Source organism: Somniosus microcephalus, chromosome 11, assembly GCF_052327205.1.
Source record: "Somniosus microcephalus isolate GS21.2 chromosome 11, FLI_Smic_1.0, whole genome shotgun sequence".
Lineage (NCBI taxonomy): Eukaryota > Metazoa > Chordata > Chondrichthyes > Squaliformes > Somniosidae > Somniosus > Somniosus microcephalus.
Window position 1 is genome coordinate 133912432 of NC_140997.1, and position 12797 is coordinate 133925228.

Sequence of the window (12797 nt, forward strand, 5' to 3'; positions counted from 1 at the left end):
AATGCATTTCAACAAAAAATTACTAGATTCAGTCCAATGAATGCGATAAAACAGTAAGGATTGAAATTAGTGAGAGAGAACCAGTGCTAGTTCCATTAGGGGAGGGAAAATAGAAGTAGCTGTACTATAGTTTGAGGCCATTCCTTCTCTGTGTGCTGTTACTTGTGTTCTGTACTCCTGCATGTGCTCATGTTTTATTGGATTATATTTCTCGTCACTGCAGGGGCCAAAATGGTTCATGCTGTTGGATAGGTGACATCTTGGAACACAGAAGGCTGTAAAGTTTTCCAGCAGCACATGGAAGACTTGTAACGCTGTCATTTATCCCAGGTTTTACATTGCTTAAAATAGTGGTATGCTTGGAGGTCATTTATGACCCAACTCCTCTTTGCCTGCAGCCCATTACAGATAATGTCTCTGGGCCTCCATCCAGCTGTGGGTTATTGTCAGTGCTGCCAACACTATGGGAAGCATCACAGCCCAGCCCGATCCAATCTTTGCCAGACATCCACAGACATGCGCTTTTCACGAGATTCATTGGATAGCGATTAAGGTAGTGTTCAGTGCTGTTCCATCTTTTCATTTTGTTGTTCAATGAGACAAAGTTAGGGGTCCTTAAATGGAAGGGCTAAGAGGCAAGTGAGTGGAAGGCTGCACCCAGTAGCTGAGCATTTACGTAGTAAGTAGCTAAACCATACAGTCCCAGGTTTAATTCCTGACCTGTGATGAACCAGCTGATATCAAGAGGGCGGTAGTAGGGGCACTACAATTGGCCTCAGCGCCCTTTTGTTATGGAGGCAATGAACAGGTGCTGTTCCCACTCCTGATCTTTATCCTGGAAAGATCATGTTTATGCATGTCAGGTGTGTACAGAATTAGACTTGGCTGTGTAGCTTGTTGCCATTACATCTGGGCTGGCACATGAAACATGGCTACTTGGGTGTAGCACTGGTGCCCATGGAACTATCGCCAGTAAGGAGTCAACACTTGGGGGATGAGGAGGAGGAAACAATTGGTAGAAAAAGACACAAAAACTGGAGGACCTTTCAGATGGAACTATTGGTTCTATAGCTTTCTTCCTCTTCCTGTGGGGAAGTACCTGACCTCTACTTTGCAACTGCCCAGAGTGGGCCGATTGAAATCAGGAGCTCACTGCATGGGATTTCCAAATGGAGATCTGCACACTGTGGTGTGAAATACTGCGTCATTCCTGAGAGTGGCCCACAAACAAGACAAGATTGTGATTATTGGTGAAAGGTTATTGAGTCATTTTGGTTTAAGCAATAAAATGCAATAATAGACACTTGACTCACCAGGGAAGTGAGCACTGCAGACTCGGTGCTGACGGTTTGCAGTATTTGTGATGCACATTGTAACAGAAACAGAGATGCGTCCCAACATCTCTACATTTTATCTAAGTATTTAAATTGTAACTAGGCCAGGTCAGTAGATTTTGAAAAAGGACATCATGGCTGCAGTTTCCATCAAGCTAAATCTTAAGAGCTTTTGCAGTTCTGGGTAGAGAGCTCTCCACTTCTGTGACCTGACTGCTTGTTGACGTACAATGTTTCACAAAAAAGGGTAGCCGGCCGAGGTGTAAAATTCCAAAGGGCTATGTCTTGAGGCAGCTTATCAGACAGCCAGGGGAGTTGTCTTTAATTTCCTGTGGTAATAGAAATAATTATTGATTACCGGGCTGTTGAGAGTGTTTGGGTTTTCTTTAGGCACTTGACTGTTGTGACTTGTCTGCTTAGATTTGTTCTCGAGGTGCCAGAGCTGCTTGAACCAGGTATAATTACTGCTGTATTTTTAGTCCACTCAGCAGAACCAGAGTTACGCCATGACAGCACAGCAGTACACCAGAGTTGAAGCACTTGTGTTTGTGTTAATCCAAGATCCAGTTAAAGGGTTTTGTTTCAAGTTTAGGGTCTTGGCTTAAATGTTCTCTCGGGTACAGCGGTCATTTCCGTAAGCGATCTGAGCATTTTACATTACTGTGCTGACCAGTATCTAACTATACAATAATGTAACCCGGGGGGGGGGAGGTGGTTGTGGGGTAACAATTGTACCCCCTTGTGATCCATACCAGAACCTGTGGCTTTCGTATGTGTGTTTCAACCTCATTGACGACAGACCGAGAAAACAAAATGAAGCTGGTTACAAATCATTAAGCTGTTTTATTTGACAGCGTGTGTACATACCGAGCAATGTTCCCTGTAATTTTTTTTGGGCCTTTAAGGAGCTGCACGGCCCATTCAAAATACTGCGCATGTGTGGTTTTTAAACCGGCTGTACAGGAACCCTGGAGCGCTGCGCTGCGCAGCTTACAGGCAACATTGATACTGAGCAACAGTTATGATCAGACTCATTTAGTTCAATCAGTATAAATTGTCTTTGTGTAATAAAATAATGAAAATACCACCCTTCCACACACCAGAGTAACTTCTAACTAGCCTCCTGCAATTTCCTTGAGCCTGGCCAAAGTTTGCAGCTTCTGTTTATTTTTTAAAAAGAAAAACCTGACTGCCTTTGCTGGACCTGTCTGCCGATGTTTCTGCCTCCTTTTTTTTATATCTCTGCCAAGCACCCAGGACCAGAGACCTCCCAACACATTGAGTGTGAGGTGTTCATTAATTATCAAGACAAGCTAACGAGTTGCTTATTGTTTACCATCTTTGGGGAAAACCACTTCAATTAGCATATTAACCACCTTTCAACTCGGTACTTTTTCCCCTAAATTTGTGGGAATACACTTTACAGGAAACTTTTTTTTATCCGGCACCGACGGGACTGACGTGGTGCCGGTTCATCAAAAATTCTGGATAATAATAATAATCAACTTTATTGTCATTGTTAGTGCACAAGTGCAGTACAACGAAATGTAGGCTTGCGGCTCCCGAGAGTGTACATTTAGGTTAAGACATTTAAACATTCAACATACATTTGGCTTGTAATACATTAACATAAACATAACCACCATAAAGTGCATTGGCAGATGTGCAGGCTTTAGAGTTTATTTGTGGAGTTCAGTAAGATGACAGCCCTGGGAAAGAAGCTGTTCCTAAGTCTGGTCGTACGGGTGCGAATACATCTGTATCGTCTCCCAGATGGCAGGAGGGCGAACAGACTGTGGCTGGGGTGGGTAGGGTCTTTGATGATGGTCCGTAAACAGCGTTTCTGGTATATGTGCTCTATGGTCGGTAGCCGGGTGCCGGTAATGTGTTGGGCAGTTTTGACTACCCGCTGCAGGGCTTTCCGGTCATAGTAGCTACAGCTGCCATACCATACTGTGATACCGAAAGCTATAGTGAAAGATACGGAGTGCTGAGAGCTCCGTATAAAGCAACAAACCCTGTTGCTTAGCAACAGGTTCAGAACAATGGCCACAAGTTCCAAGCGTCTCTGTAGCTTAGCAACAGGTGCAGCCACACCCTTGCACAGCAACAGATGGAGGAAGGCAAGTAGAATATGAAGTAAAACTTACCTGAACCTACTCCTGAATTTTGCCGGTTAACCGAGATTTCCGGTTATTTAGGTGCCGGTAAATCGAAAGTTTCCTGTACTTTGAAAACCCAACGTTTAAAGATAGCTTTCTTTTTTCCAAATCCTTTGTGGAAAATGGCCAAAAAATCCCAAAATGTGACAGTCTCTTAAGAATTCCAAAACATTTTGTTAATTTAGTTTCAGAAAACAGTTTAAATGTCAATGGTGCTTTTCCACCTAGCGGATCGATCAGAAGAGTGCAGTGCACATCCTGTACATCTGTCCAGTGTATAACTTGAGTAAAGGATAATTGTTACTGGTGTTAACAGAGTGTCTAAGTATTTATGTTTCGACTGGTAGAAGGCCCGAGCCTGCCCCTGAAAGTTTGTTGCTGTGAGCACAAGTGGAGTGTTGGGAGAGAGCCCCAACTAATGCATTTCAACTCCTGTTCCCATTCTTTCTTTCAGATGATTCTGAGCCCACCCCTGTCAGTTCTGAGCATTCTCCACAGCCCGATGTCAGGGGATGGAAATGTTCCACTTCAACTACCTCATCACAGAATGAAAAGAAACAGGCTCGCTCAGAAAATGGCAAGAAGAGGTCAACAAAGCCTGTCCACATGAGGAGAAACATCCGGTACAGCGAGTTCTGCCTCCTTAATCTCTAATAAGTTCTGGGAAAGCGCAGGCAATGATTTTGCATTATGTACAGTACACAGACACTGGTGCAGAGCTCTGTTCTGCATGACCACAGAGCTATGTGAAGCCAGCTGCACAACCTGATATGATTGGCTTGTTCTGCTCTAAAGCAGATACTGTTGTCAAAGGAGGGCTGTTTGGCCTGTGGAAAGGGCCAAGTCAGAAGACGCTAAGCAGCTTGATAATGAAAACATATTCAGTGCCCAGACATTCAGCCATTAATGTTGAAGGTTTCTTGGGAAATGCACTGAATATAGAGCACTGTCCAAGAAGATTTTTAACAGAATAAAGAATACATTACCCTGTTATTTAAAGCACTGGAGGAAGTTTTAATCTGAATTTAACTGTCGTACCTGATACTAAATGAAAATAATTCTATTCACCAGCATTAACATCACTCACCTTCATGAGCTCAAAAACAGAAACAAAAGATTGTAGCAGGATTACAATGAACTGCCCTCAGTGTTGGTAACAGCCTGGCCTGTTTTCTGTCTTTACTGTAGTTGCTCAGCTCCCTACTGAGGCCACAGTGGCTGTTTTATTCCAGTAATTAGACTTTTACTGAGAGAGAAATGCTAGTTAGCATCAACTCTAGCTCTTTAAAATTAGCTCTAACTCCTCCCCCATTTCCCCAGATGAGATCAGCTAACTAAACACAGACCAAAGCTGGTGACATTCCTGGTCAATATGACTCAGTTGCACACTGCTTTAACCAATTGAGGCACTGAGGAAGACAGTTGCCTTTGTTTTCCAATCCAGTGAGTACGTGAATCAGTTTAAACACTGGAAACGTGAAGCAAGTTGCCCTCGAATGGTTGAATCAATATAGCACTCTTGTATAATTTAGTACTACATTCTTTCTCAGTAAACAGCCACTGATGCTCTCGTGGAAATGTCATCACACAGCAGCAGTATAATAGCATAAAAGGGACAGTGGCAGCATGGAAACAAAACTGGCTAAGTGACAGGAAACCGAGAGTAGTGGTGAACGGTTGTTTTTCGAACTGGAGGAAGGTATACAGTGGTGTTCCCCAGGGGTCAGTACTAGGACCACTACTTTTCTTGATCATCTGTATATTAATGATCTGGACTTTAGTGTACAGGGCACTATTTCAAAATTTGCAATTGACACAAAACTTGGAAATGTAGTGAACAGTGAGGAGGAGAGGGATAGACTTCAAGAGGACATAGGCAGGCTGCTGGAATGGGCAGACTCATGGCAGATGAAGTTTAACGCAGAAAAGTGCGAAATGATACATTTTGGTAGGAAGAACGAGGAGAGGCAATATAAACTGAAGGGTGCAATTCTTAAGAACATCATAATAAGAGCAGGAGTAGGCTATACGGCCCCTTAAGCCTGCTCCTCCATTCAATAAGATCATAGCTGACCATCGACCTCAACTCCACTTTCCTGCCCGATCTCCATATCCCTTGACTCCCAAGAGTCCAAAAATCTATCTACAGGGATCTCAGCCTTGAATATACTCAAAGACTCAGCATCCACAGCCCTCTGGAGCAGAGAATTTCAAAGGTTTACAATCACCTGAGTGAAGACATTTCTCCACATCTCGGTCTTAACTGGCCAACCCCTTATCCTGAGACTATGCCCCCTAGTTCTAGACACTCCAGCCAGGGGAAACAACCTCTCAGCATCTACCCTGTCAATCCCCTTCAGAATCTTGTATGTTTCAATGCGATCACCTCTCATTCTTCTAAACTCCAGAGAGTATAGGCCCATTCTACACAATCTCTCATCATAGGACAGCCCTCTCATCCCAGGAATCAATCTAGTGAACCTTCGTTGCACTGCCTCCAAGGCAAGTCTATCCTTCCTTAGATAAGGAGACCAAAACTCTGCACAGTACTCCAGGTGTGGTCACATCAAGGCCCTGTACAATTGAAGCAAGACTTCCTTACTCTTATGCTCCAACCACCTTGCAATAAAGGCCAACATGCCATTTGCCTTCCTTATTTCTTGCTGTACCTGCATGCTAGCTTTCTGTGTTTCTTGCACAAGGACACCCAAATCTCTCTCAACACCAACATTTAAAAGTTTCTCACCATTTAAAAAATATTCTGTTTTTCTATTCTTCCTATCAAAGTGAATAACCTCACACTTCCCTACATTATACTCCATCTGTCGGGTCCAGGGGATTTGGCTGCTTTTAGTCCCATTAGTTCCTCTAGTACTTGTTCTCTACTTATATTAATTACGTTAAGTTCCTCACCCTCATTAGACTCTTGGGAGTGCAGGAACAGAGAGACCGGGGGTTTTTTGTGCATAAATCGTTGAAGGTGGCAGGACAGTTTGAGAAAGCAGTTAAAAAAGCATACGAGATCCTGGGCTTTATAAATAGAGGCATAGAATATAAAAGCAAGGAAGTTATGATGAACCTTTATAAAACACTGGTTCGGCCACAACTGGAGTATTGTGTCCAATTCTGAGCACTGCACTTTAGGAAGGATGTGAAGGCTTTAGAGAGGGTACAAAAAAAATTTACAAGAATGTTTCTAGGGATGAGGGACTTCAGTTATTTGGATAGACTTGGAGAGGCTGGGGTTGTTCTTCTTAGAGCAATGAAGATTGAGAGGAGATTTGATAGAGGTGTTCAAAATCATGAGGGTCTAGACAGGGTTGATTGAGAGAAACTTCTCTTTGGTGGAAAAGTCAAGAACCAGAGAACACGAGATTTAAGGGGATTGGCAGAAGATCCAAAGGCGACAGGAGGAAAAACTCTTTTATGCAGCGAGTGGTTATGATCTGGAATGTACTGCCTGAGATTGTGGTGGAGGCAGATTCAATTGTGGCTTTCAAAAGGGAATTAGATAAGTCCCTGAAGGAAAAAAATTTGCAGGGCTACGGAGAAAGGGTGGGGGATTGGGACTAGCTGAAGTGCTCTTGCAGTGAGCCAGCACGGGCTCAAAGGGCCAAATGGCGGCCTCCTGTGTTGTAACGATTCTATGATGTGCAGTGCCAGCAGTTGCTGATACAGAACCTGACCACAAACAAAATAAAACTCTCTCGGAATCGTCGCCATTACATTACAAAAAATATCGCCTGGGAGTTAATGCAAGGCTGTAACCATGGGTATGATTCCATGCACAAGAGTCCATTTTTAGGTGTGAGCCTGCATGGTGAGTACTGGCATAATATCTGGCCATCGGGGTGAATCACATTCTCACCCAATATTCACAGCTGTGCACTTTATTCACTGAATAGTGACAAGGGGCAGGAATTCTGGCTGATTTACTTTGTTTGTTTCCTCACGAGCCCAAGGCTGCCGAGCCTCATTGTAATGCCCTGCCTACTGCCCATTGTAGTGCCGTGTTTACTGGCCCCAAGATCAACTCATTCAGCACAGAGGAGGCTGTTGTGCTTTTTGGCATCTGAGCCCCTTGATTAGAGACTGTAACTTACTCCCAGGTATCCATTCTACCCATGATGTGTGGAAGACATGCTGTATGCTGGTCTGAAAACATTCAAATGAAAAATCTCTTGGATCAGTCAATAAAGGCAACACATGACTGAGCCATACAGACCCAGTGGGTTTGATTCCCACTGCTGAGTCTGCTGATCTGCGCCATGGTAGCAGCAGGGATTCTACAGTTGGCCTCACCCGCCCACATGCAAAAAGGTTAGTGGAGAGCAACATGCATGGAACTGTATCCCACCAAGAGCTGGAACGTTTACGAGAGATGGGGAAGGGGAGAAAATTAGTGTGGAAAATGTTAACTTCAGGAGCCTTGAGTTAAGGACAAGAAAATCATCCAGGGTACCCTCTGCTGATCATTATCTAATGACCACTGCTGGAAAGTGCACTGTACGGGTGTCGGTTGAGGGTGGGATCAGGCTTGGCTGTAATTCCTCCATCCCCCACATTATTTGCGCAACTGAATACCTGCTGACATCGAACAGGCTTTTTCATGAAGAATTACAACTCGAGCCGGATACCAGCAGGTCTCCGGTGCCCCTGAATCCGAAGCCCAGCGGGATTGCACACGTGTGAGAGGAAGGGACAAAACTTACTCGCCAGTTTGAGTTGTGTGCTGCATTCCCAATGTAACGTCGTCCATACAGACTTGCTGCTTTCGGTACTTAAATGTTTCAAGTGTCTCAAGTTCCATTGGATAGGAACAGGCAAATGGTTCTATATTTTAAAGAGGTGCCAAATCTGACACTGGCAGCTACAGCCCCATTTGCCTGATATCAACAATAGATGAATTAATGGAAAGTATTTCCAAGAGGTAGGCTGGAGATCTGTGCAGTAATAAACTAATGAGAAACGGCAGTGTGCATTTAAAAGGGGAAGATCCTGCCTTTTAAGGACATGGCAGATAAAATACATGGTGGAACTCCCTATGATCTGAATTTTTTTTGGACTAATGGAAACTTCTGACAGATTCAAATGGAAGATTTATTAAAAAACTACAGGAATAAAATGTGGGACTGGATAAGAAGTTTGTTTTATTAATAAAAAAGGAAATTTAATACGCGGTAAATTGTCAGACTGGGAGGGGGAGAAAGGTGTTGAGTGCAGAGGTCAGCGTTTGGACCCCTTTTTTTTCCAACTACGTCAAAGTTCTGGATTTCCAAGCCTAATGTAAGCTTAACCCGACAAACTTGCAACACTATAATAGGGAGAACAGTAGGCGTAAGACAATTCAAGAAAAAAAAGTGCACAAGGATTCGGGCTACTCACGCAATTGGGGACATAAAGGAAATTTAACATTGAAAAGGGTAAAGTGATGCTATCGGAGCTATAAATATACAATGAAGAGAATTGAATTGTCAGGGAGAATTAGAAAGGAACCTGGGAGTTAGGGTAGGCCTGTTAACTTTGAACATTTGGGTAATGTAGCAAAGCAATTATAAAAAAAAAAAAAAAATCATACTTGGGATATGGGCGTCACTGGCAAGGCCAGCATTTATTGCCCATTCCTAGTTGCCCTTGATAAGGTGGAGGTGGGCTTTCTTCTTGAACCTCGGCAGTCAATGTGGTGAAGGGACTCTCACAGTACTGTTAGGTAGGGAGTTTCAGGATTTTGACTCGGCAACAATGAAGGAACAGTGATGCAGGTCCAAGTTGGGATAGCGAGTAAAATAGTGAGAGTTGGAGGAGAACTTGGAGGTGATGGTTAAAGCTAATAGAATGCTAGGATATGTAGACTGAACTGTGGAGTACAAGTCAGATGTTTTCCAATACATTCCCTCAGTATTGCACTGAAGTGTCAGCCTAGATATGTGCTGAAGCTCTGGAATGGAGCTTGAACCAAATTAATGAGTTAACAATTTGATGGTAAGGGAGCATCTTGCAAATAGTGACTATAATATGATTGAATTTGATATTAGGTATATGAAGGAGAAGGAAGAGTCACAAACCAAGGTTTTATATATAAGTAAGGCAAACTTGGAAGGGATGAGAAATGAATTAACTGCAGTAACCTGGGCTGATTTGTTAATAGGTAAACCTGTAAACAGTGGGAAAATTTCAACATAGTATTTGGTACGATACAAAACCAGTACACACCCCTAAAAGGCAAAGGTTCCACTTGTGTAGTTAAGCAAGCATGGTCAACAAATGATGCAAGGGACAGTATCAAGCTAAAAGAAAAGGCTTACACAAATGCAAGGAAAAATGGAAATCAAGCAGACTGACAGATATGACAAGCAACAAAGGATACAAATTAAGTAATAAGTGCAAAAAGGAATATGAAAAAACCTTGCCAGGTATATTGAAACTAACAGCAAAAGTTTTTATAAATATATTGAGAGAGAGTGGTAAATATATTGAGAAAGAGAGTGGTAAAGGGGAATGTGGACCATTATAGACAGATGTAGGCGAGACTAATGGATAATAAGGAAATGGCAGACTTTATATCTGTTCTCACAGTGGAGGAAGAGGTTAGAATACCAATGGTGCAAGGAAATCTAAATAACAGTCATGGAGAAGAACTAACTGTATTTAATATGTCAAAATAAATGATAATGGAGAAACAAATGGGACTCGGCCAATAACAATTTGTACCAGTGCATGAAATAAGTCTAGTGGTGCCCCTGCTGCTTTGTAACTGGATGTCAAGATGGCGATTTGGCTGACATTCTTGTTTTAACTGGCAATCTTTTTTCTCCCAGTTGGAAAAACAAGATCAGGAAGTCATAATTTGGGAAATTGGGGTGCTGGTCTTTGAATTGTTACAAAAGCGCAATGCACTTGTACAACAGTGTGTTGTGTTGACTGTTTACAGCACTGAATTATAACCATTCTAAGTGTGGGTTTGTTTGGACTGAATCCTTTTGATATCTAATTGTTTTTTTTGTTCCTTGGTTTCCCAGAAAGCTACTGCGGGAGGACCAACTTGAGGCTGGAACCAAAGCAGCACAACAGGAGGAGTTAGAGCGACTTAAACGGCTTGAGCAACAGAGGAAGGAATTTGTGTTACCCACATTGCCATTTGAACTCCTACAAGGTGAGAGTGGGACTCCGACTGCAGGCTAGCCTGTGCGCTTGTAAGAGTGTTGCCATCAGTAAAGGGGGGAGGGGCCAGATGGTAAGATTTTGCTTTTCTCTCAGCTGGTTGCCACTCTGGTGATCAAAATAGTAACCTTGCAGCCTTTACTGATAGTTTACATGTACTTCCCTAGCATAACTTGCATTTGCTTGTGTCAAAAAGCAGTAATTGTGACTCGCATCACAGCGAGTGGCAGCTTGAGGAGGATCACCTGAAACAAGTAAACAGCAATCCTTGAAAATTTTTATCCATAGGCTGATTTCCCAGTCCCAGCCTTGGTGCCCTAGAGAGAGTAATAATGGAGGCTAGGCAATGCCCAGAGAGGAGTGGGGAAAATAGGAGGGAGGATGCCATTGTTCTAATGAACCTTCCATTGGTGGACCCCTGGGAGCAGGTCATGTGCCATCTTTGTTATGAATATTGCAGAGAAACTGAAACGAGGCAAGGGACCAGGAAGATCCCATATTTAAACCAGAGCAGCAGTAGAGGTGTTATATGGAGTCCACCTCTGCAGTAGGGGTAAAATTCGGTCCCCAGTTCTGATTTCTCAGTTCACCGCTGCTGGTGTGTTTACAGAAGGCATAATGCAAAGAGAAGAGCTCAATAGCCATGGAGTTGGTTATTGGCAGAGTGTCCTAAGATTCATCCCCTTTACACATGCACTGTCATGTGCAATGATATCATAGTTCAGAAAGGTTGATGTCTAAAAGCTGTGGTCGGCTGAGATTGGCTTTGCTTTTGGGGTTTCTCTGGCAGTTCCATACATTTACAGAAATCTGGGAGGTGAAATCCAGACAAACGTGAGTTGTTCATGATCAACTCCTGCAAAAGAGTTGCCTGTTGAATACCCCTTGGTTGGATCTGACATGAGGCAAGATAAAAATTACTTTGAGAGGAAAGAAAGGAAAATGCAACAGATCAGACCATAAATAAACCTCGTCAGGCTGGCATAAATCTGCATTTTAGAAAATTGTGCTGGTTGGCAAATAGGTCTTCAGGCAAAAGTCGACAAGCTGATGAGGGACAGTAAGGTAAATCTCACAAGGCTACACTAGTCAAGCTATGCTTGACTAGAGCATGGGTTTGGAGAATCTGCCGTGGAGGTCAGTGCACCCAATTTTGCTGCTCCTGATTTTCTGGTGATTAATTTTAATGCCCAAAATATTGAGAACGTCACAGATCTGCCAAGGCGGCCTTTGCACCTGACTCTCCAATTCATGATCCCCAGTGAGGCTCCCTGCTGGAAGCACAGCCTTGCAAACTTGACCCTAATGTAAAAATGCTGGCGTATTTCGGTGAAAGTTGGTCAAAATGGGAAACGGAACATAATGTGTAGGTTGAGCACAAAAAATTGCCTAAGTTCTCCTCATTGATATTTTTTTTACATATAACCTCAAGCAGATGTACGTTAACCTGGACAGCAACAATAACTTGCATTTATATAGTGCCTTTAAGGCAGTAAAATGTCCCTAGGTGCTTCACAGTAGTGTTATCAGACAAAATTTGACACCGAGCCACAGAAGGAGATATTAGGGCAGGTGACCAAAAGGTTGGTCAAAGAGGTAGGTTTTATGGAGAGTTTTAAAAGGAGGAGAGAGGGGTGTAAAGGTTTAGGGAGACAATTCTAGAGCTTCAGGCCTAGACAGCTGAAGGCACAGCCGGCAATGGAGGGGTGAAGGAAATCGGTAATGCACAAGAGGCCAGAATTGGAGGAATGCAGAATTCTCAGAGTTATAGGGCTGGATGAGATTACAGAGGTAGGGAAGAGCGAGGATATGGAGGGATTTGAATGGTGACCATGACGATGTAATAAAATGACAGACCATGACCATCCTGGGCCAACTTGTTTTAAGCATGTGACCTTTGATCGTAATTGTTTCTAAAATCTGTTTTTCTACCACCCTCAGAATCCAATACTCAAACCTTAAAAAAAGAGCCTGTCTGGAATGAGGGTAAGCGAATGTGTTTATCTGAAAACATTTTACAAGTACTGCTGCTTTAAGCAGTGTGTTACTGCTTCAGCCCTTTGCATGTAAATCAATTAAACAGCGGTTGAAAATGTCCAAGGGTCGGTCGGAAGGGACTTGTAGGAAAGCTATGCGGTAA

At 43.1% G+C, this 12797-nt stretch overlaps 1 protein-coding gene across 1 annotated transcript in view; it reads left to right on the plus strand.

Annotated features, from left to right (window-relative positions):
- Nucleotides 1–12797, plus strand: part of rad54l2 (RAD54 like 2) — a 161742-nt gene that overhangs the window by 40897 nt on the left and 108048 nt on the right. The window contains exons 2-4 of the mRNA XM_086001283.1: nt 3951–4119; nt 10516–10649; nt 12599–12643. Of these exons, the coding sequence (XP_085857409.1) occupies nt 3951–4119; nt 10516–10649; nt 12599–12643 (348 nt within the window). The remainder of the gene's footprint in view (nt 1–3950; nt 4120–10515; nt 10650–12598; nt 12644–12797) is intronic.